Source organism: Columba livia, chromosome 5 (assembly GCF_036013475.1).
Source record: "Columba livia isolate bColLiv1 breed racing homer chromosome 5, bColLiv1.pat.W.v2, whole genome shotgun sequence".
In the NCBI taxonomy this organism is placed as follows: domain Eukaryota; kingdom Metazoa; phylum Chordata; class Aves; order Columbiformes; family Columbidae; genus Columba; species Columba livia.
The window spans coordinates 42,244,112-42,269,757 of record NC_088606.1 but is presented as its reverse complement, the minus strand read 5'-3'; the positions used below and the strand labels follow the sequence as shown (position 1 = coordinate 42,269,757).

At 44.4% G+C, this 25,646-nt stretch overlaps 1 protein-coding gene across 27 annotated transcripts in view; it reads left to right on the top strand.

The window, feature by feature from the left end:
• Positions 1–24,636, top strand: part of PHF21A (PHD finger protein 21A) — a 150,203-nt gene extending 125,567 nt beyond the window's left edge. For 14 of the 27 annotated variants that reach the window (XM_065064645.1, XM_065064658.1, XM_065064659.1 and 11 more), the window contains 5 exons: positions 452–615; positions 11,398–11,553; positions 13,154–13,229; positions 13,559–13,662; positions 15,580–17,178. In XM_065064645.1, the coding sequence (XP_064920717.1) occupies positions 452–615; positions 11,398–11,553; positions 13,154–13,229; positions 13,559–13,662; positions 15,580–15,834 (755 nt within the window). In that variant the 3' untranslated portion in view covers positions 15,835–17,178. Of the gene's footprint in view, positions 1–355; positions 379–451; positions 616–11,397; positions 11,554–13,153; positions 13,230–13,558; positions 13,663–15,579; positions 17,179–18,418; positions 18,542–20,087 lie in introns of those variants that run through there. The other 13 variants (XM_065064664.1, XM_065064651.1, XM_065064652.1 and 10 more) reach the window with 4 other exon arrangements.
• Positions 24,637–25,646: the final 1,010 nt, after the last annotated feature.

Below are 25,646 nucleotides of genomic sequence, written 5' to 3'. Positions count from 1 at the left end.
GATTTATGCTGACGCTAGAAGGATAGGGAGGTGTGGGATAACAGTAGAAGGGATTTAATAGTAGTTATTGTAGCTTCTCTCTAGCTTTGATACCAGCATATTTTCCCTAAGACTGAATAGCCTCATTTCTAGGAGTGGCAGGTATCCCCATGCTGCTTTTGTGGGATTGATTCTTTGACATTCTACAGAGCTTATTTCTATTTCCCTCTGAAATACATCTTTTAAATGTTCTTTCCTTAAAAAAATTCTACTTAAAGTTTTCTAAAAAATGTTTAAATCTTTGCTTCTGTCTTTCCACTTGTAACTTTTATATTAACTTCCTCTCTGTGCTACATCATTTCCTTTTTCACGCTAGCCAATGAGGACCACTGGCCAAAGGTATGTAAGATCATTTTTCCTTTCTTCTTTTTTTTTTTTTTTTTTTTTTGTGTTCCCTGTTGTTAATATGTAGGTCGTCCACCTAAATACAACACGGTGCTGGGGTTCGGGGCTTTGACCCCCACATCCCCTCTGTCCAGTTATCCTGACTCCCCTGAAAATGAAAAGACAGAGACCACATTTACTTTTCCCGCAGCTGTTCAGCCTGTGTCCCTGCCTAGCCCCAGCTCCACAGACGTAAGTAACTCTTGGGGAAGGGTTTCTTTTAGAAAGACAAGCAGAAACAGCCACAAGGAAAATTGTAGCAGATTTTGTTTCTTTAGTCTCACTCATCCTTTGTCCTGATTCAGTGCAGTGGAACAGTCCAGCATTCTTTCAACACCCTTCCTTTTTCCTCCTGCACCTATGTTCTTGTCCTGTAGAAATTTTATTTGTAACTCCTTCAGTGGATTGAAACATTGAGAGGCATATGAGGCATGCTAGATGAGCTCATTTCCTTTGTGCAGTGTCTGAGATCTTGCCTAACTGAATTGAATCTGTCATCCATGAAAAAGGGGGAAGGGGAGAATGAAAAGTATTACTTTCAGACCATAATAACAAAAAGTTGTGATGTTTCTCTAATGAGAGAGGGAGAGAAACCACTTGGGTCACACAGAACAGCCAGGAGCAGTGTTTGCAGCCCTGGGTTGGCAGTTCTGGTGTACTGACATAGCTAGATACATCACCCTTATGGTCAGAGCCCATAATCTGTCTTGAGTGAAATCTAGTCATATTGTTGTAATTAATAAACAAGTGTCCTTAAGTTGATTCAAATATAAGATTTGCTACTCAAAGCACAACCATTTTTAAACTGCTGAGAGCTATCCCGTTATTTCATTGTTTCTATTTCTTGCAAAAACACAATGAAAAAAATTAAAGGTCATGCATAAACTTGAGATGATAAATACTGTGGGAAGAATTTGACTGGGTCACTGTGTAGGTCCAAAACATAACAAAGGGACTGTACACTGGTTTGTCTGAAAGTGTGCTGTGACTCTGCAGTATGGGTGAAACAATTCATTGCACAAAAATTCTCAGGAGTTGTAGTGTACTTCCAGTAAAGTGCTTGCGTTTTAATGACTAGTACTTACTGGGCACAATTTAAAAATAAAAGGGTGCTTGCTTATTTCTTCATACCAGTGCTGCGAAGTCCTGCAATCTGAGTAAGAACAGCCTCTTTTTTCTTCCCCCCTGCCTTGTTTTTTTTAAACATATTGTCACATATAATTGAGGTCTAACCATTTGGGCTTTAAGGAGGAGTTGAGCTGCTTTATTTTCATCTATACAGTTGCACCACTGTAAGTACACAGACTGGGAGACGAACTCTGCTGGCCACATGCAACAGGGAATAGAAGCCAGCTTCTTGCCTCTAACTGTATCTGTTCTGCAGAGGTAACAGGAATAGAAATAGTACAAGTGTGTCGGAGTCACTGAAATAAATAGATGCAATTCTGATACCCAGGGAATATGTATGTGAAATTAAAAGGTTCTCTTTCATATAGTCATTTTTGAAAGCAGAATAGCACTTGACTGTAAAAACCCTTTCCTGACCGTCAACTGAATGGGACTGTTGAACAGCTCCTCAGGGAGAAGGTGGGGCAGCTCCATCTCTGGGCTCATTTAAAAGCAAGAGGTAGAAACAACCAGCAAACATGCTGGAGAGCATATTTTTTACATTGGCCCCAAGAGAAGGACTAGATAATGTGGAGGGGGGTCTTTTCCATCTGATGTGTGTGTGTACTGCTGGGTCTTTTCCCACTGTGTAAGATCTCTCAAAACAGTATAATGAGTTGTTGCCCTGTTTTCTGCAGTGCCCAGCAGCAGCAAGATACATCAAAAATCGTGATTTTCTGTAGCATTCAAATATAGTTCTGAATGCCCTGAATTTTGTGAATTTGGATAGTATTTAGGCCTAGATTCTGCGTTGCTGTAGTGTTCATTGATTAATGAAAAGTATTTTAAAGAAGATAATGTAAGATTACACAGCCGGTAAATAACATTCTCTCTTACCTGAGCCTATTACAATGTAGCACAGTAGCACTCTTTCCCCTTTAGAATCATAAAGAAATTTCCTTTAACATGTTTCCAGACAAGCTGTTTATACATATGCAACAGCACTAACATTTTTTGGGTTTCACTTTTTTTAATTAATTTGTTCCAAAGTCTCATTTAATGCATATTTGCTATCAGTTGGGTTAATTTGGTAGACTTTGCAGAAATATTTGGTGTTGAATTGCATATAAAATAAAATACATGTAAAAGAAGAAAATATATTTCAAAGTGCTCATAATTTTTTAAAAATGAAAAATAAACTATTGAAATGTGAACCTTCAGAGACAGCAAAATATTGGAAAGGAAATAAATATGAGAACTGTTCTTCTGTTACTACATGTTCTGATTCTTACTTGCTGATCACACAGAGAGGAATGGTTTCCCGTTTCTCTTATGGGCTGGAACGTATGTTCTTACAAAATTGCTATATAAGCTTGTGCAGTCACATCCCTTTTTTGTGATTCAGTTCCCCACATTTATCCACTTAGCATGGTGCTGCCTTTTCCCATCTGAGTTTTGAGAACTTAGCAATACTGGTAAAAACCTTTAGCATCCTTGGCTGGAAAAGTGCTACATCATGCTGGAAAAGTCCTATATATTTAAACACCAACAGTATGAGTTGTGTTGGAGGTGAAGACAAAGAGGAAAATTAGTTCTTTGGCATTTAAGGAGTTGTCAGCTTAATTAGATGTAGAATACAGTATACAGTGAAGTGATTGTGCCACAGTTAGTGGCTGCTGCCACCACTGAGGAGAACTGTCCTGCCTGCCACCAGCAGCCTTTGCTCATCTGTTACTGTCTCATGTGTTGTTCCAGCACAGATATATCTTGAGGCCACGTTGTGATCTGCATAAAGGAACTGGCACAGCTAAAAATTGTTAGTCTTCGCCAAGATCATGCCCTAATCCTGTTAGTTTTATAGACACACACATTCTTGTGCCAGCCTCATGCAGGGGACAGAAATGAGTATCTGGGCATGTAGAGAAGGCAGGATCACTTCTCTTGGCAGTGAGGCCAGACCATGTCATATTGAAGAGGGTTTACACTGTTAGCAGATGATGCAAATATAGAAAGGTCTCTTTATTCTAGATAAGACAGAAAATGTCTGTAGTTACAGCCTCCAGCTTTTGGGGACTTAAAAATGAGAACATGACAAGGACACACCTAAATAAAAGGCTATTTCAGAAGTCTCAGTTAAAACAATTGAGCAATTCCTCAGTCTTGCCCATCTTTAAAATATTTTTGCATTACTTTGCTGAAAAGGTCTGATTCCTGTAGGGTTTAAGAATGGAAATTCAATATTTAGCACTTGAGTAATCTTTGTGTTTAGCCAGCCTATGAAAACAAATCAGGCCAAGCACTTGGCAGCAGGCACCATGGCCCAGATCAGCCTTCTTGTCTTTCTCCTGACTTGTCATTCTTTGAATGACAGGGATAAATTTTGAAGGGAGGATGAAGGAGGAATTTAAGGTGGGATTGATAATAAGGGTGGAAGGGTAGAAAGTAGGAACAGAATATGGAAAAATGAAGTAATTCAGCAGGCAGGATTGAGCAAAACTTCTCTGTTGGTTTTTTCCTTTTTTTTTTAATTTGGGTGTGAACCACTTGGTTATGTGAGATTCTTCCTCACGCAGTCGTGGTGTATTCACCTGGAGGATAGCAATTGCCTTTGAAGGTAGCAATTACTCAGCAGTAAGAACAGTGCAAAAATCACTATTCTAGTGATGGTTCAAATCTGTGGTCACAAAATGCCTTTTTGTTAGTAAACTTCTTATATCAAAACAACATTTCAATTGAGAAGGGGCATTAGAGAACATTCAGATTGCAAAGTCAAGCCCATACGAGTTAGGAAATGCAACGATTATTATTGTTTCTAGTAATTCACTTACATCATACATTATGATCAGCTTTATTTATATGGTCATGAACAATTCCTGTTGCAGAATATTTAGTTTTCTCATGTTGCTCCAGTGAAATGTACATATATGTATAGATATTACATATTCAAACACACAAACTACATATACTTCTGATTCAGTACTGTATTATTCAGTTCTATTGCCTAAAGCCAGGCCCTGCTGCTCCAGACACTTTATAAAAATAAAGAAAACTGTTAGCTGTCCAGAAAGTTTCCATTTATTTTCCTGGTCTCTTCATGCAGAGGAAGTAGAGCAAAAAGTGACACTAAATCACTGTTTATGGTCTTTGTTCTGAAAATATTCTTTAGTCTCTTCAGCCTGTAGCATGTTTTAGAGCAACCTCGGTGAACTCTGCTCTTGCCCAAGTTGACAGCCTGTAGCCTTCACAGAGCTGGTCCAGAAGCTGAGATTAGTGGGGTGCATGTCACAGAATCACAGAATGTTTGGGATTGGAAGGGACCTCAAAAGATCATCTAGTCCAATTCCCCTGCTGGAGCAGGAACACCTAGATGAGGTTACGCAGGAAGGCGTCCAGGTGGGTTTTGAATGTCTCCAGAGAAGGAGACTCCACAACCCCCCTGGGCAGCCTGTTCCAGTGTTCTGTCACTCTCAGTGTGAAGAAGTTTCTTCTCATATTTAACTGGAACCTCTTGTGTTTCAGTTTGCACCCGTTGCCCTTTGTCCTATCATTGGTTGTCACCGAGAAGAGCCTGGCTCCATCCTCGCGACACTCACCCTTTATATATCTGTAAACATTCATGAGGTCACCCCTTAGTCTCCTCTTCTCCAAACTAAAGAGACCCAGCTCCCTCAGCCTTTCCTCATACAGGAGATGCTCCACTCCCTTCATCATCTTTGTTGCCCTGCACTGGACTCTCTCCAGCAGTTCCCTGTCCTTCCTGAACTGAGCGGCCCAGAACTGGACACAATATTCCAGATGTGGTCTCACCAGGGCAGAGCAGAGGGGAAGGAGAACCTCTCTGGACCTACTAACCACCCCCCTTCTAATACACCCCAGGATGCCATTGGCCTTCTTGGCCACAAGGGCACAGTGCTGGCTCATGGTCATCGTGCTGCCCACCAGGACCCCCAGGTCCCTTTCTCCTACGCTGCTCTCTAACAGGTTGTTCCCCAACTTACACTGGAACCTGGGGTTGTTCCTGCCCAGATGCAAGACTCTACATTTGTCCTTGTTATATTTCATTAAATTTTTCCCTGCCCAACTCTCCAGCCTGTCCAGGTCTCACTGGATGGCAGCACAGCCTTCTGGCATGTCAGCCACTCCTCCCAGCTTAGTGTCATCAGCAAACTTGCTGACAGTGCACTCTATTCCCTCATCCAAGTCGTTGATGAATATATTGATATATTGAATAGTACTGGCTCCAGTACTGACCCTTGAGGCACTCCACTAGATACAGGCCTCCAACTGGACTCTGCCCCATTGACCACGACTCTCTTGCTTCTTTTCCTTCAGCCAGTTCTCAGTCCACCTCACTACCCGATTGTCCAGACCACACTCCCTCAGTTTAGCTGTGAGGATGCTGTGGGAGACTGTGTCAAATGCTTTACTGAAATCAAGGTAGACCACATCCACTGCTTTGCCATCATCTGTCCACCTCGTTAAGTCCTCATAAAAGGCTATGAGATTGGTCAAACACGACTTCCCCTTGGTGAAGCCATGTTGAAGCCCCTAATGACCCTCTTATCCTTGATACACCTTGAGATGGCACCAAGGGCAAGCTGTTCCATCACCTTTCCAGGGATGGAGGTGAGTCTGACTGGTCTATAGTTAGCCAGGTCCTCCTTCTTCCCCTTTTTGAAGACTGGAGTGACATTTGCTTTCCTCCAGTCCTCAGGCACCTCTCCCGTTTCCCAAGACTCAGCAAAGATGATGGAGAGTGGTCCAGCAATGACCTCAGCCAGCTCCCTCAGCACCCGCAGGTGCATCCCATCTGGACCCATGGATTTATGGATGTCCAGATGGCTTAATTGCTCCCTAACCCAGTCCCCATCAACTAAGGCAAACTCCTCCATTGTCCTGACTTCCTCTGGGGCCTCAGCAGTACAGGGCTCCTCAGGACAGTCTCCGGCAGAGTAGACAGAGACAAAGGCGGCATTCAGTAACTCTGCCTTCTCTGTATCTTCTGTCATCAGGGCACCCACCTCATTCATCAGTGGGCCTACATTGCCTCTGGTGTTAGTTTTATGCCAGGTATTTGAAGAAGCTCTTTCTGTTGTCTTTGACCCCCCTTGCCAGGTTTAATTCTAAGGAGGCCTTGGCTTTCCTAGTTGCCTCCCTGCATCCCCTGACAACAGCCTTATATTCTTCCCAGGTGGCCAGCCCCTCCTTCCATGATCTGTAAACTCTCCTTTTCCACTTGAGCTTACCCAGCAGTTCCCTGTTTAACCACACAGGTCTCCTGGCTCCCTTCCTTGACTTCCTGCGTGTCGGGATGATTTGATCTTGAGCCTGGTAGAAGCAGTCCCTGAAGGCTAACCAACTGTCTTGGGCCCCTTTACCTTCAAGTACCCTTGCCCATGGGATTTCCCCTACCAGTTGTTTGAAAAGGCCAAAGTTTGCCCTGTTGAAGTCCAGGGTTGCGATTCTGCTTGGTATTCTGTTCCTGCCACATGAGATCCTGAACTCGACCATTTCATGGTCGTTGCAGCCAAGGCAGCCCTCAACCTTTACCACTTCAACCAGACCTTGTTAGTGAGGATGAGATCCAGCAGTGCTCCTCACCTAGTTGACTCATCCACCATTTGCATCAGGAAGTTATCATCAGTGCACTGGAGGAACCTCCTGGACTGTGGCTGGCTGGCTGAGCAGTCCTTCCAGCAAACATCAGGGCAGTTAAAATCCCCCACGACAACCAGGGCCCATAATTGTGAGGCTGCTCTCAGCTGTCTGTAGAAGGCTTCATCAACTTCCTCACCCTGATCTGGTGGCCTGTAATAGACACCCACAACAGTATCACCCCTGCCAGCCTGCCCCTTAATTCTCACCCACAGACTCTCAAATAGCTCCTCATCCGTGCCTGGACAGTACTCAATACATTGTAGTTGCTCTCTCATGTAAAGAGCAACTCCACCACCATGCCTGGTTGGCTTGTCTTTCCTGAGAAGGACATAGCCATCCATGACCACATTCCAGTCATGTGGGCTGTCCCACCATGTCTCTGTAATTGCCACCAGATCATAATCTCCTGATCGAACACAGGTTTCTAACTCCTCCTGCTTATTCCCCATGCCGTGTGCACTGATGTACAGGCGTTTCAGGGAACAAGCTGAGCACACCGATTTCACCCTAGGGGGATGGGAGGCCTCCCGGTCTTCATCAATTCCAGAGTGCTGCCCCACTGGTGCAAGCCCACCTACAACCCCATCCCTCTTCGAGTCTAGTTTAGAGCTCTCCAAATGAGCCCTGCTAATTCCTGTCCTAGCATCCTTTTACCCTCGTGAGATAAACCTTCCCCATGTATCACTGTCTGGACTGCTGTCTTATAAAACCAGCTGTTATCAAAGGATCCAAAGCCCTGCCTGTAGCACCAGTCTTGTAGCCAGTCATTCATGGACTGAATTCTTCTATTCCATCCCATGTTGTCACCCAAAAATGGAAGGAGGGAAGAGAAAATAACTTGCTCCCCAGACTTTCACCAACTGTCTCAAGGCCTTGAAATGCAGCTTCCTCCCCACCTATCTGGAAGAACAGCAGTGGGTAGTAGTCCGTTAAGTGTGTACCGGGTTGGGGAGCATCCTGGTGATATCCCTGATCCAGGCTCTAGGTAGACTACATACTTCTCTATGAAGGTCAACTCTGCATATTGGGCCCTCTGTCCCTGTCAGAAGGGAATCGCCTACTACAATTACCCTTCTTTCTTTCTTATCTGAGGCAGTCTTGAGGTGTGGAGTCAACCACCTCTTCCTGTGTGACCTTGCTGTTGGGCCTTGCACCACATCCTCACCTACCTCTTCTTTGAGATCCAGGGCCTCAAACCTATTACAGAGGGGCACCTGGGGAAGCAAAGCAGGTAGGGACGGGGGTCGCTCGTGATGCCGAACTGGAACTTGCTTCCAACCCTCCTCATCTTGGTCCCCTGCCTCTGCCTGACAGCAACAGGGCAGGGGTTGTCTTGGGTCTCCCCTCTCTGCCTGACAGGGCAGGAGGTCCATCGCCTTTTGGGGGGTATCTCCCTGGGGCCTTTCTGACTGGCACTCCAGGGAGTCACTCCACCAGTCGATCTCCTTCTCATACACCCTGATGGTCCTCAGTCTCTCGACCTCCTCCTTAAATTTCACCACCATGCTGAGCAGATCATCCACCTGCTCACACCTCATGCAGGGGGACTGCCTGCCTCCCTCCCCCGGCAGCAGCAGCCTCTGGCATTCCCTGTGGCCGGAAACCTGAACAGCCACAGTTCGGGGCAGGCCCTCCATCTGAGTCTGTCCGGAGGAGACCATGGTCAGCAACAGTCTGGGACACTGGCAATAGGTGAGATGGTCTAACAAGCAAGGAGTGACAACCTCTGCACCTGCTGCACGCGCTGCCACACCCGCTGCTGCAGCACAGTGTGGGTGGGACTCACTCGCTCCACACGCAGGTCGCCCCTCCCAGCGCCTGGTGGGCAGCAACACCTCGCTGCCCTCCCTGAGGCTTTTTCAAGGCTGGGGGCGGGGGTGTGATTGCCACAACATCACATCACAACAAAGTGATGTCACAACATCACATCCAGCCCCCCTTTATGCATATATTTATTAACTGCTCATAAACCTGGAGTGTTTTTTTGGAATCAAACGGTGGCCGGGATTTCGGTAAGGCCGGTTATTAATTCTGAGGAAATGCCCTGAATTTTCTATTACCAAAAATAGGACTGTGAATTTTATGCATGTGTGTTGTCATCTCAGTGCATTCAGCCACACTGCACACTGATCAGCTGTGTCACTTCAGGTTTTGCAGCATTCAGCTGAATTTAGAAGGTTCTCGGTCTAAATTTCTAAATGTCTCTCCCTCAAGAAGCAACTGCATGTGCCTCTTGTGTAGGCCTCTTTCTGCAGGATATTAGACAAAACAGGTTTGGTTGTTAATACACCGATAATTTTGCACCTGAGCCAGTTACCATGTGCCATAGTGTAGTCTGTAGCAATCAAAGCATCTTAACACATGTAATTCTCTAGAATGAGAATTTTCTTCTAAAATGTAAGAATTTTCCTCTTAATTTTTTCCTTAGGTTGCAGAGGATTTTGGTTTAGCTTGTATGACCTCTCCTGCCTTCCTTCTTTTCCTTGTACTCACAGAATGCGTGACAAGGAAAAGAAGTTATTCCCAGCCTGGTTGCATAGCTCACTTCACAGGAGGCATGAAATGTCACTCGTTTAATTCGTTATTTAACACTGAGGAACTATTTGGTGTTAAAGCATGAAGTTATACCATAACCCATCTCTCAGTGACCCCTAGGAGTTATGGAACCAAAACATGGCACAGAGAATTCACTAAAGATTGATCCTTTACGAAACATGACATCAGTGCTAACCTTGGAAACTGAGAAAAGAATAGCCTTCCCTTCAAAGAAAGGCCTCATCAGCGCTAGAGCCGGGAAGTATAAACCTGAGCAGATTGCTTGTGTGTCATACTTCTAATATGTTTAATATTTTATCCATAGTAGAGATTAGTGTCATTTTTCTTGCCTGGCAGCTTAATGTGTAAGTGCATGGCCAAATCTGCTATCGCTCCAAATTGATAGAACTTAGTCACACACATGAAAAGATTGTACAGGTCAAAATGAAACCCTGCACACATTGGTATTTCGTACAGGGGGAACATATACACGCACTTTGACTCAACACACACATCTCAAGATCGTGATCTTGACAATGTGTTATGTGTGTGAAACTTTAACCAAGGTTGGTGAGAATTGCATATTTCAGAGTCCACGTGTGGCCTTGAATATGTCAAGTAGCCAGGACAACCCACAGACAGTGAGAGGAGCAGGCTGGGGTGCCCCAGTTCTCCTCTGTGGATGCTGAGCCACCTTTCTCTCATGCTTCTTTGTCCAAATATCCAAAAAACCAAAACCAGACAGAAATACCACCACTACTCCAAGCATGAGATGGGAGTAAAAGGAGGAGAGAGAGAAAAGAAAAAGTGGCAGAAATCAGACCTACCTTTTTGGGAAGCTAATGGCTGTAGAAAAAAATTCTCTCTGATGGTGATGCAATAGTAACTAAACCTATTTTTTTTTAAGATTCACTGCCTGTAATGTTTTCAATTTTTTATTTTTAAAAAACCTTAGTTAGAAAATCTCTCGTCGTATTGCTTCATACTGGCTCTCAACTTACATTAGCGATGAAACATAAACCACTCTTGATACAGAAAGAGAAAATTTTGAGTCACAGCTTTTTTGATGCAACTTGGGGTAACGTTAAGTGAAGTAAAAAGAATTGTCTCAGAATGTCATTAATTCTGTTCTTTTTCGTTTACAAGCACAACACCTTTTCCTTCGAGTTTCATTTTTAAAGGTGACCTAAATATTTGACAGTGCTCTTTTAAGTCACTCAGCTGGGGTTTCTTACATACTATTACTGGCAAGAGACAGCCTCATCAGCATTCCTGAAGGGGAGTTGTGCTTACATCCAGAAATGAGAAGGGTTAAGAAAATGAGTAGCTCATCACTTTAGGAAAAAAACAACAACAAAACCCAACAAGATAAAGGGGGACTCTTAAAGAAAAAGGTTGTGGGGTGGTAGTTGTTAAAAGAAGCTATGGTAATAAGCGTTTGCTGTAACATTTTGCGTTAGGAGGACAGAGGGACTGTTTGGGAGGACGGATGTCCTGCCTGGTTTTCCTGTTTCACAGCCTAAAAACGTCTTGACCATTTGGAACCCTCTTAGAAACAGTTTGTGCTGTAAATTTTGCATTCAACTAGGATGTAGATGTCAAAGGTCAAAGTTCACTTTTTGCCTTCTCTCTCTCTCTTTCTCTCACCCACACCCTTTCCCCTTAATTTTATAGGGCGATATCCATGAGGATTTTTGCAGTGTTTGCAGAAAAAGTGGGCAGTTGCTGATGTGTGACACATGTTCACGTGTTTATCACCTGGACTGTCTGGACCCACCTCTGAAAACCATTCCCAAGGGCATGTGGATCTGTCCCAAATGTCAAGACCAGGTATTGTTTGAGAGAGGGAGAGTTATATACAGTGCATTATAAGGATTTTTCAGTGTTAAAGAATATAACCAGATCACTTGGCTTACTTAGATCAAGACAGCCTGACACTGAACACTTCTGTTTGATTTGTAGTAAGGCTTGTGTGAATTTGATTGAATTACCTCTGTTGGAATGTGTGCAAATACAAAACTGTTGGGTTTTGCGCCCAGTTTTGGGGTCTCTATTTATTACTCTTGTGTTGTTACTCTTTCTGGATCAAAGCACGCAATCTTTTGGGAGAGGTTCTCTATCACCCACAGAAAGTTTACCATTCATCTTAAGCTCATTGTCTCTTCAAAAGTTGTTATTATTATGTTCTTCTGGACAAATAAATAAAGCGTTTGCACAAGCCTACCTCAATAGATAGAGCAAATATAAGCCCCTGTTTGCTCTTATAAATCAAACATCAGAGAGGTTGTCTTCAGTGATCGCTTTAATAATATCATCCAGCATCAGTATAATGAGGATAGGTGAACAGTTTGGTGGTTCTTCCTTCCAGATCCCTCTCTGAAAGTACACAATTGAAGTGAACAGATTATATTTTAATATTTTGTTTAGAATTGTGTCAAGATTACAAGACAGAGAAGTAAACCGTTGTATTCCTAACCCTTACATGGAACTCATGTTGAGTTCAGGAATCAGCAGCCTGAAGCTGTTATTGGCCTGTTTAATGTAGCATATTGCTTGGTCACCCATGTGACCTCCTGTTAGCCAGATGGTAACGTAAGAAAACAGCCTGACATACAATATGCTGCTCAGAAGAACAAAAATGCAGAACTCAAGTGACTTGGTCAATAGTTAAGAGAAGAGGGAGTGTTACCATTTCTCTATTCCTGCTCTCACCATATCCTTCCTCTTTGTATTTCTGTGATAAGGGGGGAAAACCCCAGGAGTATCACTGTAAAGTGACTAAGTCCTCTATCTTCTGAGACACCTCTCTGATTCACTTATTAAAAATAATAAAATAATAAAAATTTCCTCTCAAAGTTTGTTAGGAGGGAATATGTAGGAAGGATCTGAAAGACGTAAATGGTGCTTACCTTTATGAAGAAAGTTTGACAGCTCTATTAAGATTATTCTGATAAGCAGAGGAGATAAGTCAGTTTTGTGTTTTACTAGCAAGGGAGTGTGGTGTTTGAATGTACGGTGTGGAGACTGTTCTGTGCCATGAAAACTTTTCTCCCAGAACAACTAAGATCAGCGATTTGTCTGAACCACAAAATAATGTTTATGTCTCCTGGCAAGTTTGAGTTCAGATATATTATCCTTTCATTCCTCTTTTAAGTTGTTCAGTTTCATTAGTAGGCTTTATTTGGGGCTACAGAGGGAATTTGAGAAAATGCTGACATTTGTAAGGCACAGGTCTGCTTTGTGGGAGCCACAATACAGTTGTGAATAATTCCCTCTGTTAAATCTCAGAACAGGTTTGTGAAGCTTCTTGTTAACAGGGCTGAGGGTAATGATAGCCATAAAAGAAAATCCTGTCTTTCCCCCTTTCTCCGTTTTGCTTTCTTAGAGGTAGATTGTGTACCAGCTAAATCTCTGAACACTTTTCTTTCAGATGCTAAAGAAGGAAGAAGCAATCCCATGGCCAGGAACTTTAGCAATTGTTCATTCATATATTGCATATAAAGCAGGTAGGAAAATGGAGAACAATACTTTTGTTTCACTGTTAATAATGGAAGATGTTAACTTCTGGAATGGGCTAGAATGGTACTTCCTTTAAAAAGGAAATTAAAGGGGAAGAACCTTAATCACTCGTGAAGTGAAAATAGCAATCTAAATATTTGTTAAGCCTTCTGTGATTCTTGAGTGTGGAGGTGAAATTTTGCGGGTGGTGTAGCGCACAAGTTATTGAATTGACTTAAAAAACAATTACCCTCTTTACATGAAGCAGTTTAGACAACTCTATCCACTGTTGCAACAGGAACATTTTAAATATTCTGAGTAATATTCTCTTTTGCAGCGAAAGAAGAGGAAAAGCAGAAATTGCTTAAATGGAGTTCAGATTTAAAACAGGAAAGAGAACAGCTAGAGCAGAAGGTCAAACAGCTCAGCAATTCTATAACAGTGAGTATTGCCCTCCCAAATATGCACAGGTGTTCTGATGCCAGAATGCAAAGAGAAAACTATGGAATGACTCCCAAGTACTAGACCTGTCTTCCAGTGGGTTTACTGAGAATTGGGTGAGCGCTTTCCTTTGTTTTTTAGGACTTTGGGGAGCAGGAATGAAATACAGGGACCATATACTTACATTGAGTCACTTAGCCATGATCCATGCTGACCATATATTGTGGCCTATAATATCAGCAGGGGACAAACATGACCCAGAGCATTATTGTCTGTGGGCAGTAGATTAAGTTAAATTCTCCAGTGGCTCACTTAAATAGGAAAGGTTGGGCCTCTGTGTGTAATAAGAGTTACAGTCTCAGTGCACTTTCCAGACCTTCCTCATACAAAAGTGAGCGTTTCCCCATGACTGACTCTCAGGCTTTTGACTTGTTGCCTTGGCAGTCAGCAGCTGGACCCTGTGTGTGCCACTGCATAATATTAATTAGATGTTGTTGTGCTTTGATCCAGAAGCTGTGGTTTCCACCTTAGTTTATCACAGTAATTGGAGCATACATATTAATTTGCTCTGTTTTCTCACCTTCATATGCGAATCAGGCTCTTGAGTTGCCAGTGTAAAGTTTGAGCCCCTCACTTAGTGTAGCCTTAGTATCACAGAATGAAGAATACTGAAATCTCCTACGTGGCAGCATCTGTAAGGCTGGATACATAAGTACAGATGTTTCTTTTAAAAACAGATGCACCTTCCAGTCTGCCTGTCTTTACATATTAAAACAAAAGTAAGTGCCCCATGTTTATAGACCCCTAAATGCTGACAATACAAATAAAACAGTTGTGAGCAAACAAGTGATGAGAGGTGCTGCTTTGCAGTTCTGGAGACTGTCATCTTCTGGTCAGCAGTAGCTGGGCATAACCTGAGCAGCACTAGAGCACGAACAGTGTTTCTCAGTGATGCACCCAGGCAGGTGCAAGCCCTTAACGTGAGGGATTGACGGTAGGTAAGGAGAATGGTTTATTTTCTATGGTCATGTCATTGTTTATACTTTCATTGGAACTGTCCGGAAAAGACACATTAGGTCTAAATATTGTGGTGTTTTTATGATGCCATGGGCTGCGTATGAAAATAGTAAAACCAACAATGTCTGCAGACCAGCGTAGATAAAAGGTTTAAAAAATGTAGGAAGGTTGCCATCTTCATGTAAGAACCTGAATGTTACAGACATAGCTACTGTCTCCTCCTTTTTGAGAGTTTCAAATATAGATATAAACAGGTTTTTTGCCCTTGAAACATCATTTGTGGGCCTTTTTAAAACTTGTCATACCCTGACTCTTGACTGATGAGCTAGCTAGGTTACTACCGCTTCTAAGAGAAAAGTGGCCACAAAATAAGATTTTCAAGTGAAGAAGGGCTTGTTTTTCCTTTCAAGTGCCCCTTTATTTATTGAGAGGAGGAAGTGATGTTCCTGCTAAAACGTATGTGAAAGCAAAGGCTATATCCCATTAGCAGCAAACACACATGCTGTCAGCAGTCAGCTGCAGTAGGATGCCTGAGTTTGCAGAACTGAGCTAAAGAAATTTCAGCAATGAAATACTAATAGAAGAAGTAATAAGAACATATACTTGGAAGTTTCTCCTCAAAAGGAACACGAAAGGACGGAGGTGTCTGTGTTCATTTGCAAAACACCGTGGGATGAAGGGAGGCCATACTGGGTGGCAGCTATGTAATTCCTTGGCCCGCAAATACAAATTCTCCTGTGAACACAGCCCTGAGACTCTTTTTTGTCTAGGCTGAGAAAGTGAAATTGTAGCTGCAATCTTTCTTGTGTACTTGCATTTAGATCTGTGAACATCCTATTCCTTCTCTTAACCTTCTTTCATTCATAAGCTTGAACTTATTGCTTTTCTCTTCTGCTGCAGAAATGCATGGAAATGAAGAATACCATCCTTGCAAAACAGAAGGAGATGCACAGCTCCTTGGAGAAGGTAAAACAGCTGATCCGCCTCATCCAAGGCATCGACCTTTCAAAACCCATAAACTCTGAGGTCACTTCAGTAGCCATCTCCAATGGCATGGACTCCACTAACAATACTAATGCTGCCACCTCCACCTTAGCCTCCTCCCCTTCCCAGAGCTGCATGGTGAACTGTAACAAGGGTGATGAGACTAAATAACACAGTGAAGTTAAGAAGGAGCCAAGGGAGGTGGCGGCGAGGAGGAAGAGCAAAATAACGAAACTCTAGAAAAGCAAAACCGGATTTCTTCTGGAAAGTGCAGAATTCTTTAGTTCTTTGGTTCCAGAGAGAGCGTGAAGATGCTTGTGCCAGGCGGCACCGGAGTTTGCCAATTGATCCTTCTTATTCTGTGTGTACATGCAAAGTTCGGATCATGTTACATGAATAGTGCCAGCTGGGGGTTCTTTGCCAGCACCATGCCAAGTGAAATAATATATTTACTCTCTCTATATTTTACACCAGTGTGTGCCTGCAGCAGCCTCCACAGCCACTATAGGTTTGTTTTATTTTTGTTTGGGGTGAGGAGCAGGGATGAGGGGAGGAGAGCAGGTTTCAAATCCTTATTTGCAGAACAGTTTGTTTAGCTAGGGGAAAACAAAAACAAGTCCAAAGAGCCTGTGGGCTTTTCCTGTTTCTAAACTCTCAGTACTATTAAACCAAAAAAAACAGAAATATAAATTATCAAATCCCAGTGCCCAGAAGGGACAAGTCTATCAAATAAGCAGTATTTACTATTGTTTAGACAGGAGATGTACAAAAGGAAAGGAGATGGACTTTTCACTGAGTAACCAGCACATGTACAGGCTGAGGATCTACTGTTCCAACAGTTTGGGGTTAATCCTATTTCTTCACATTAAACAACAGACATACTTTGCAGAATTGGTTTGGGTCCTCACACTCATCCAGAAAGCTTATGTTGGGAACAGGAAAATAGAGGGCCAGAACCCAGGGTCAGCTTGGAGCATTGGATGGAGGTGTCCCAAGAGAAAATGTGCATCGATTACTTGAAAATGAGATTCCAACCCTTTTATATATTTATAAACAACAATGGTATCCTGAACAAAGTAGCACATGACCCAGATGTGTGAACTGAACAGAGAAATGTCCTTTTCTTTCACTTCCTTTCTCTTCTTTTGGTAACAAGAACTAAATAAGGAATAGAAAAGCTGTTTTTCAGGCTGACAGTCTAATTAAAGAGGTAGATGGGACCTTGCATGGTATAGATTAGAAGTAATAGTGTCAGTGAGATACAGTGAGTCTTTGTGAGTCCTTGTGTCATCGTTTTGGGCACTGTTTTTTTATGCAAGGGCAAAATCTTTGTATCTGGGGGAAAAAAACCACACAACTTTTTTAAATTAAAAAGGAAAATAAAAGATATTGAGGTCTTCCTAGTGTTACTTAAAATAAGATCAAGGTAAGAAACATTGTAAAAAAAATTACAAAAGTGCTATTTGTTTCCTAAACAAGTGATTTCTATTAAAAAGGTGTCAGAACTGGAGAAAATGCTGTGTACTTAGAATTTTTTAACACAGACTTTGCTTATTTATGATGACATTCTGCTGTGTTTGTGTTTTAAAATCCAATGGGACAGTTTCCATAGCTTATACCATACATGCTACTGGCCAAACTCTTAAAGAGAATCAAATGCGTACAGTGCTGGATCTCACCCCACCTGGAGGATTTGCCAGGCTTGTCTCTGCTGTTGCCATATCTCCCCCATTCTGTCGTGTGTTTGTAACCCACAGGAAAGCAATTGGCAGCGTGCTTGTTTAAGGCTTTTCTGGTTTTGTGATATGGACTCGTTACAGCTTGAGAATGAGAGGCAATGGGTTGGTTGGACTGAAATCACCTTCTGTTTGATTCTCTTGTTTAAGAAGTTCATCCCTTATGCATAATCCTTCCCCTCTAGATAGCAAAGCTCGCCTCATGCTTCCTGTTACTGTGGGGTCTGTCTCAGTTCAGCGTGCTGATTGTGATCTCTTAGGGTTGTGTCCCAGAGCTGCCTTGTCTCACTGCTGCTTATGAACATTTGGCAAACCCCATTTCCACTGAAAGTACTGGGAAAACTCCCTTTACGTCCAGTGTGAGCAGAGTTGAGCCACTACACACACAACGTGAGGCAGAGTCCGTGGTGTGGAGCCCTTGAGAGCAGACCTGCTCAGTTGCTTCTAGTGGAAGACAGAAAAGCTTTGGATTTCAAGGATGCATTTCTGAGCAAGAAGTGAATAGTCCAGACACTACATAGCATGAGAGAGTCCCTTTGCTGCCACAGCCGTGTATGCTTCTGCAAGTTCTTGGAGCTGTTTTCTTCTCTCTCCTTCAGGTTATCCTCCTGCCCTTTAAGGTCTTGTATTCCCCCAATAGGAACGCGCACTATTTTCAGCTCTGAGCTCAGAACTGATATCCCCAGTTCTCACATTTGTCTGTAGTTGGGAAAGTGACTCTTAGGTGCACTTCTCAGCTGAACCAGTGATAACCTCGACTCTTTTGATGTTTGAGTTCTGTTCTGGAACTAGCAGAGCTGGAAGGATAAGTTAGCACAAGTGGCAGGGAGACAGCTGGGCAGACAGCATCAGAACTGATCAAACTAAAAATATCCTCACATCAACCCAGTTACCAGTGGGAGTCATTACCATAGGGCAGCACTGGGCCAGCAACCTGTAGCATTTAAACAAAGGGCTATGTATGTCAAAGAGTGAAGAGAAAAAACAAACTGAACATGAGGTTTCTTTTTTTTTTTTAGAAAATGAGCCAGCAGCTAACAGCCCAATACTCAGGAGAAACTGCCTTTTTGGCCAGGTTGTTCTCTAGTTGGCCACTTGGGTAATTCTTAACATCATCTTCTGAAGCATCAAGCACCTTCCCGGTAAGAGACAGTCTCTAAGGATAGGTGCACTGAGTCTTTGTGGTTTTCATGTTCTTATTTCTGGTGTTTTCTTCTGAGCTCTCTTGGAAGCACTGCACTATTTGGGGGTAGCAAGTGATGCCTGACATCTTGATAGTCCGTCTGTTTTCTTTGCCAGTTCAGGAGGGGATGGGAGTGAAATTCACTGGTAGCTATATTTAAATTTGGGTGCAGTTAACCAGCCAGGAGACGTTAAAACAGCTATTACTGCTTTTCTGAGGCATCTGCTTGTCTCCGGAATCCGAGTAGACAAGTATAGACTTTTATGTCCCGTTTGTTACAACATTTGTGTTCCAGACTGTAAAAAGACGGCTTTAGTTAATCATTACCTGGTAGAGAAATGATCTCTACTTAGACATGTTGATGATGCTGGGTAGTTTTCTCTCTCGATGATCCTGTTGGGAAGCTTTCCCTTCTGGCTCTGCAGCAGTATCAGTCAATAGGCAAGGAGCATTCCCAGGGCCGCACTGACACTGGAAATGGTGCTGCTACATAGACACAAGTAAATTGCAGTTATCTCTGCCCAATTAGCAACAACAGGGTGGAAGAGGAATTGGCATTTACTAAATATTGAGGAAGATATTTTTTTTTCCTAGCTGCTCTAAAGGTTCCAATCAAGGGAGAAATTTAAACTCTTTGACAACTTAATGTTCAAGCTTGTCATCTGGGTTTGGATTGGTTTGGGTTTTTTCTCATGTAATATTTGAGACAGAGTGAGTTTGTACTGAAACTTCTGCTCTTTGGGAAGCTGTCATAATGACTGGTGTTTTGTACTTCCAAACCACCAGCAATATATTAACTAATTCTTATGTCATTGCTTGTCGTTGGTGGGAAATAAGTGGCTTTTAAATCTCTTCTATAAAGGAGGAGATGAGACCATGGAGGAAGCTCCTATCAGAGACAGTCCTGGCTCTCAGCCCAGTGCTAAGGGCTTCTTTGCTCAGAAAGAGTAAGCACTGCAGAAGTAGTTTTTTCCCTTCTCCTTGCAGTCTGTTCTTTAAACAGCTGGAAAGGTGTGTTGTGGTCAGAGTGGGAAAGTGAGCGTGTGACCTGGCCAGAAGAATTATTTTTGTTAGTAGTATTCTCTTTGTCTTCTCTTAGAGACAGCAGTAGGTTTAGTGCTGTACAAAACGCCACGAAGGTAATACCTGTAAGGATGGTTGGCAGGTAGGGCGAGTAGCATGGATGATTCTTCAAGGACATCATTAGCCAGGAGTTACCATGTTAGTAGGATGAACAAATCGTTTGCATAAGCAAAACCAAGGACAAGCAAGTTTGTGTTGGTGGGAATGATAAATTAGAAGCCAGTGACCTAGAAATTTAAAAGGTGATAATTTTATGTGCAGATCTGATGGGTTTGTTGTTGGTAGGAGAAACGATATTGTATTTTATCCTTCCTAGCTGACCAGGCATTAAAAAGCAAATCTGTATTCCAGCTGTCTAGAAATGCAAACCCTAATTCTGACCTCCTTGGCTTCAAATCATCTTCTTCCCTGTACTGTTGCAGAGACAGCTGTGAGAAGCAGCATGATCAGCATTCAGAAGGACCCAGAGCGAGATCTCCCTCTCAGTCCCACCAGGCTGTGGCAGCCCACAGTACAGGGAGTAGACTCTGAAATTCCCTTCCCATGTGGATGCAGTGGAAAATGTTTGTGAATTCGCAGTGCACATGTTTCTCTTCCTTTTTTTCCCAGCTGGGTTGCACCCTGCCCTCTTTGCTTCTGAAGCACTGATGGCGAAGACGTGTTTTTCAATGAGACATGTTTTTAAAATATCATATTCCTATGTCAAACCAAAATACACTCTTTTACTGTGGGCCTCAGTTAGCTGCTCAGATAACCACTGGAACACCGATATTGCACTTCCTTGTGGACCATGCCCCTTCGGGCAGAATTTGTTGTGTCTTTCAGAACTGTTTTGACCTTTCTTCACCTCCATTTGTCCTCCCTTGGGATTCTGAAGATCCAGGGCAAGTTCAACCTTGCTGGGTTACTCCAGAGATTTCTGACAAGTGTGTAGAAGAGTCAGGAACCAGGAGGAAGAGGAAGATGTTTTGTCGTGCAGCTAATTCATTTGGCATGTAGGCTTCCCCAGCCAACAAACTACCTCAGCAAAGGCCATTCCCAAGCATTCTGTGGATTCTGTAGCTTGTGGCATTCAGAAGGCAAAAGGTCTTCTCTGAAGAACCCTTCCAGCATCCAGCTAGGTACTGGTCTCTGGGGGCATGTGGGCGAGTTTCACAGTGGCACTGTTGGATCCTTGTTTTCAGGCATCAGACCTGGACCAGGGAATGCCCTGAAAATCAGGTGGGTTCAGGAAAACACCAAGGCTGCAGACATCTTGTCTCCAGCTTATTGCCGTCTCACTTATTGCCTTCTTTAAGCATCAGTCCTGTTTGTAACACCTACAGAATGGAATGTAATACTTGAAAAATATGGCTCACTTTACCATTAGCTCCCATTTCCCCCTTGTTTATCTTTTATCTGGGACAAGAACTTTCTGCATCATGTGTCTTGTATAGGCTGAGCACATAGTTGAAACTTGCCAATAAATAAAATTATTTATGCCATGCACTGGTAAGCTTGGTAATTATAGACCCATGAAAAGACGAACACCTCTCCTAGAGGTTAATTTAAGATGTGGGCTTGTTTCAGAAAGCCAAGACCTTACCTGTGTGAGGGTCTGTCTGTATCTGCAGTCAGTATTACTGAATGGAACACAGGCCTTGAGAGCATCAGTGCTGTGAAAGTCACTGTGCTGTGCCCATCCCTGGAGTGTATCGTGTGAGAACAGCCAGGCCGGGTGGGTGCTGCAGGGGCACGCGAAAGGACAGAAGCCTCTTTTGAAAAGTGAGGGCAGTGAGAAGGGGCACAGGGCTGGAGACAGGGGAAAGGAGAGGAGGAAGCAGGAGGAGCAGAGTTAAAAAAGATTACATGAAGTAAAGCAGAGCAGAGGAAAGAAATGGAAAGAGATGAGAAGGAGGGAAAGTGAGGGTAGCAAAAATTCAGGAATGAAATGGGGCTCTGTTGTGAGGACACAGGTATTCCTGCAGTTAGAGGGTTTGAAATTTCAGTGGAAAGACTAGAACAAAAAGGCTTTGTATCCTACCTCTGTTTCTGACTTGGGTTGATCTGTATTCCAAAAAGACCAAGGGCAGTGGGAAAAAAGAGCTGCTCGGCTGCAGGTGGGGAAGGAAGCGGGCATCAAGTCATCCCTAGCTCTGCCCTGCTGCCAAGTGATTCCCATCCTGACGAGAGCCTTTTTTGACTTCTGTGCTACCACATCGGATGTGGCAGAACAAGCAGACCTTGGGGCAGACAGAGCCTGCTCTCATCTGGACTGCATTAATTAAGAATTTTCTTGGCTAGAAATATTCCCAAGACTAGTTAAAGGTTCAGCTCTGCCAGTGTTATTGCACCTACCTAGTCTGGTGTCATGATCAGCCCATTTTAAACCAGTGTCAGCTTCCAGAGGTCCTGGGTCCTGAGCGAGCAGAGGACATGTTGTGGGGCAGGACCTGTGACTCCAGTACTTCTCGGCCACCTCTTGGGAGCATCTGTGCAAGTTTCCTGCTCTCTGGGCTATTGCGTCTGACATTCCTGTGCCAAAACCCCTCTGTGCAGCAACACCTCCCTGATTTCTGAGGCTCTGGTTCATCTAGGGACATGTGCAAAGGGGCACTTCGCCCATGCAGCCAGACAGGGGCATGTGGTGGGTTTAAGGTAACCCTTCAGGAGCTGAGGACCTGTGTCAAGGCTACATTAAGCAGCAGCCCGTGGGGCACCCTCCTGGGAGAGCAGCTATCCCAGCTCCTGTGTGTTAGCAGGGAGTAAGCTCTGTGTCTGTTCTTCTTCACTCTGCAGTATCCAAGCAGGTGTCAAATGCTTCAGACAGAGAAACTCAGCCCAATTCCTCTCAAGGAAGGAAGTACTTAAGGCCATGTTTACTATCAGGAGTGCCTGGGGAACTCAAAACCCATATAAGCTTGGGTTTGTCTGTCCTGGGTAGAGAGGTGGAACAGAAAGGCAGCGAGCAGTGAGCAGTATCAGTCTGCTGGCACCCAGCAGAGTTTGCACCACCTGAGGAATTTGCATCTTTTTTCTTTTTCCTAAATTTACACTTGCAAATGTAGACCTCAACAAATTACTGCCCCTTTGTCACCTGCCTTCTTTTATCTGTTGTTGGAAAAGCAATGAAGTTTTGTTGCATCTGAGCTTCGAGAAAGACCTTTTCTCAGTGAGCAGCCAGAATGGCCTTGGGGATGTAGGTCAAGCAAGGAAGGGAGGCAGTGGCTTTTACCCGAGTCCAGGGCTGGCACAGGCCAGCTCCTGGGACTTGTTCAGTGACCACCCTTGATTTTAGATCCCCAGTGCTGAGGGTTGATAGTGCAGCAGCACTGGGAAGATGCTGTGCATGTGCAAGCAAGGGTAGGGGCTCCCCTTGCTTGTTATCCAGATCTTGGGGCATGCCAAAATTGAGGGGGAAGTTCACTTAAAAAAGACAGAAATCCCTTTGTGCCTCGCATTCCCCTCTGTAAAGCTGGTGCTGGCAGTTCTGACGCTGCGAGAGCTGTTTCTCGTGGTCTGCGGGCACTGGGAACAGGCACTGTTGAAAGAAGAGGTAGAGTCGTGTTCCGTGCTGGGTGCGGCAGGAGGCTGCGTGTGTCTGCTCGTTCTGGCCTAATGTGTAATTTCTAATCATAGTCTCATATGTTTAATTGTCACTGGCAACAAAACAGTAGTTGACGCTAGAGCCAGGACTTGGGTCTTACCCATCAGCTCTCCCTTCCAGAAGGTATGTTGTCTCTGACTCGTTCCTGATGCCATATGTGACAAGGCAGCCAAGACCCTCCTTAAGGAGAGGTTCTGCCACCGCATAAGCCCCTGGGGCTGAGGCAGCTTCCCGGCAGCCCCACACAACCAGATCCAGCAGGCAATCGTGTCCCAGCAGCTGCTTTGTTCCAGTTACAGCTGCAGGGCTGCCCCGAGCACCCTCTTACCCTGGCAGAGGTGTCTTGGCTGCCTCTCCTAGTCCCACAGAAGCAAAGCACAGGTTGCAAACTCCATTAAGCAAAGACTAAGCACCGTAACTGGCAAGGGAGGAGACTGCTAGTGGCAACCTGTTCAGGGTCCTGTGGAGGAAGGAAACGACTTTTCTGAATCAACAGCAGCGGAGCCAGTGGTGCAGACAAGCAGTGGTGAGGTGCTGCTTGCCTGGGAGCTCTGGTGCAGTAGTGGACTTCCCATGTGGTGTTTTGTCTCTTGGGGACTGACTGGCTCTAATCTGCAAATACCCGCCGTGTCGTCTGCAGCTGAGGGCAGGTGGGTTGTGAAGGCAGCTCAGCTTGTGTAGAGAAAATACTCAGGCCTCAATCTCATCGTCACGTTCCTGCAATTGTGCCGGCACCATCTCAGTAGACTTGTTGACACCACCACTCCGCCTGCGTGCTGTGCTTCCTCCAGTCCCTCCACACCCTCAGCATTTTACCGGAGACTAAGCTGTGAAGTGAGAGTCCTGGCTTGGGGTCAGACCAGGAGCTGACACTGAAGGGTGCGGTGTCCGAGCCCCGGTCCCTCCCCAGCCTGCCCAAGTTCTCCAGGTGCTTCTGGTGAACAACCCCCAGTTCTGGTGGCGCAGCCTCCTGCAGCTGCAGGCTGGTGCTGCCAGGGGACGGTGGCAGCTCTTCTCCCAGCCCAGCAAAGCCGTGGCTCTGCCTTGTGTCAGCTGGTGCCACCTGTGCTGCCCCTCTGCCATCCTTGCAGGCCCTGGTGTAAAATGCCCTTTCTGACCGGTATCGCTCTGTTGTCACAGAACCACACCATGAGAACACTGACTCGGGAGCTGGTTTGGGTTTTTTAAATATCTCTATTTTTTTTAGCCTGATGCTCATAGTGATCTGCAGTCTCTTTGCTGCCTTCAAGTCCCTTGTGGTTTCAGTTTTGGTACAAATGTGTTTAGATTTTAGCAAATTAAAGTTGGGGGGAGGGGAACAGAGCATCTGATCAATTTGTATTTATTTATTTTAACATTTTACTAAATAAAACACAATAAAAATGTCTTGTCTCCTTAGCTGTATGTACCAGGCGTGGACAGTGGGTCCCACAGGCACAGGGGATGGTGTGGTGTCCACAGGGAGTTCCCAGCCCCGGGAGGGGGATCTGAGCGTGTCTCTGCGGGATGGCTGTGGCTGGAGGCTTGCTCTTGTGGCAGGGAGAAGGGTTCTGCATTAGTACAAATTATTTCTAGCTGTAAAAGGGGCTTTGCTCGGTCAAAAAAAAAAATCTCCATGGGCTCCGACTCAGCGGTTGCCTCCAGCTGATGCTGCCCGGCAGAGGGCATATGGAGACTAAAACGGAGCTGGGTTTATTTCAGGTGTGGAAATCCTTGTAGGCACGTTTAGGGCTAAGGATTGGCTAGGCTGGCAAGGATTATCTGACAGTGATGGCACCCACTCCTCCTGCTACAGGCATGGCAGTACACCTTCCAAAATACCTGCAGAACCAGCATTTCTGTAGCCAAATAACCATTAAAGAAATGCCCAGGAGAGGCCTGCTCCATCCTGGCACTGCTCCATCTCTGTGTCTCTAGAAAAGAGCAGGCTAAACTACTTGTCTACATCTGATCTATGTCTTAGAGCAGAAGCAGAGCAATATTGGTGAGCAATATTGGCTGTATTAAACAAATCTGGCTGCTGGGGATTGATTGGATGGAGCTGCACCTGGCTTTACAGTGATTAGTAACATCTTTCCAGGCCCTTCCCAAGCAAAGCCTCAACACCTTTCTCCTGGTGTACCACCCTGTCCTCCCCCCAGCAGGTGAAACTAGTGGCTAGTGTGGCCTCAGAGCCAGTGTCTATTCCGGTCCTGCAAAGCCAGGGCTGTTCAGTGGGGGAGCCCTGGTCAAGTCCTGCCACCTGTGTGACGGTGAGAGGAAGGTCCTGTGGGTCAAAGCAGCCAGCTCAGCACGCAGGTCTTGGGGACAAGCCCTGGCACCACCAGAAGAAAACACATCTCTTCTCCTTGCGTGTGATTAAACTGACTGCATGCCTAAGCCACGAAGGCCCAGG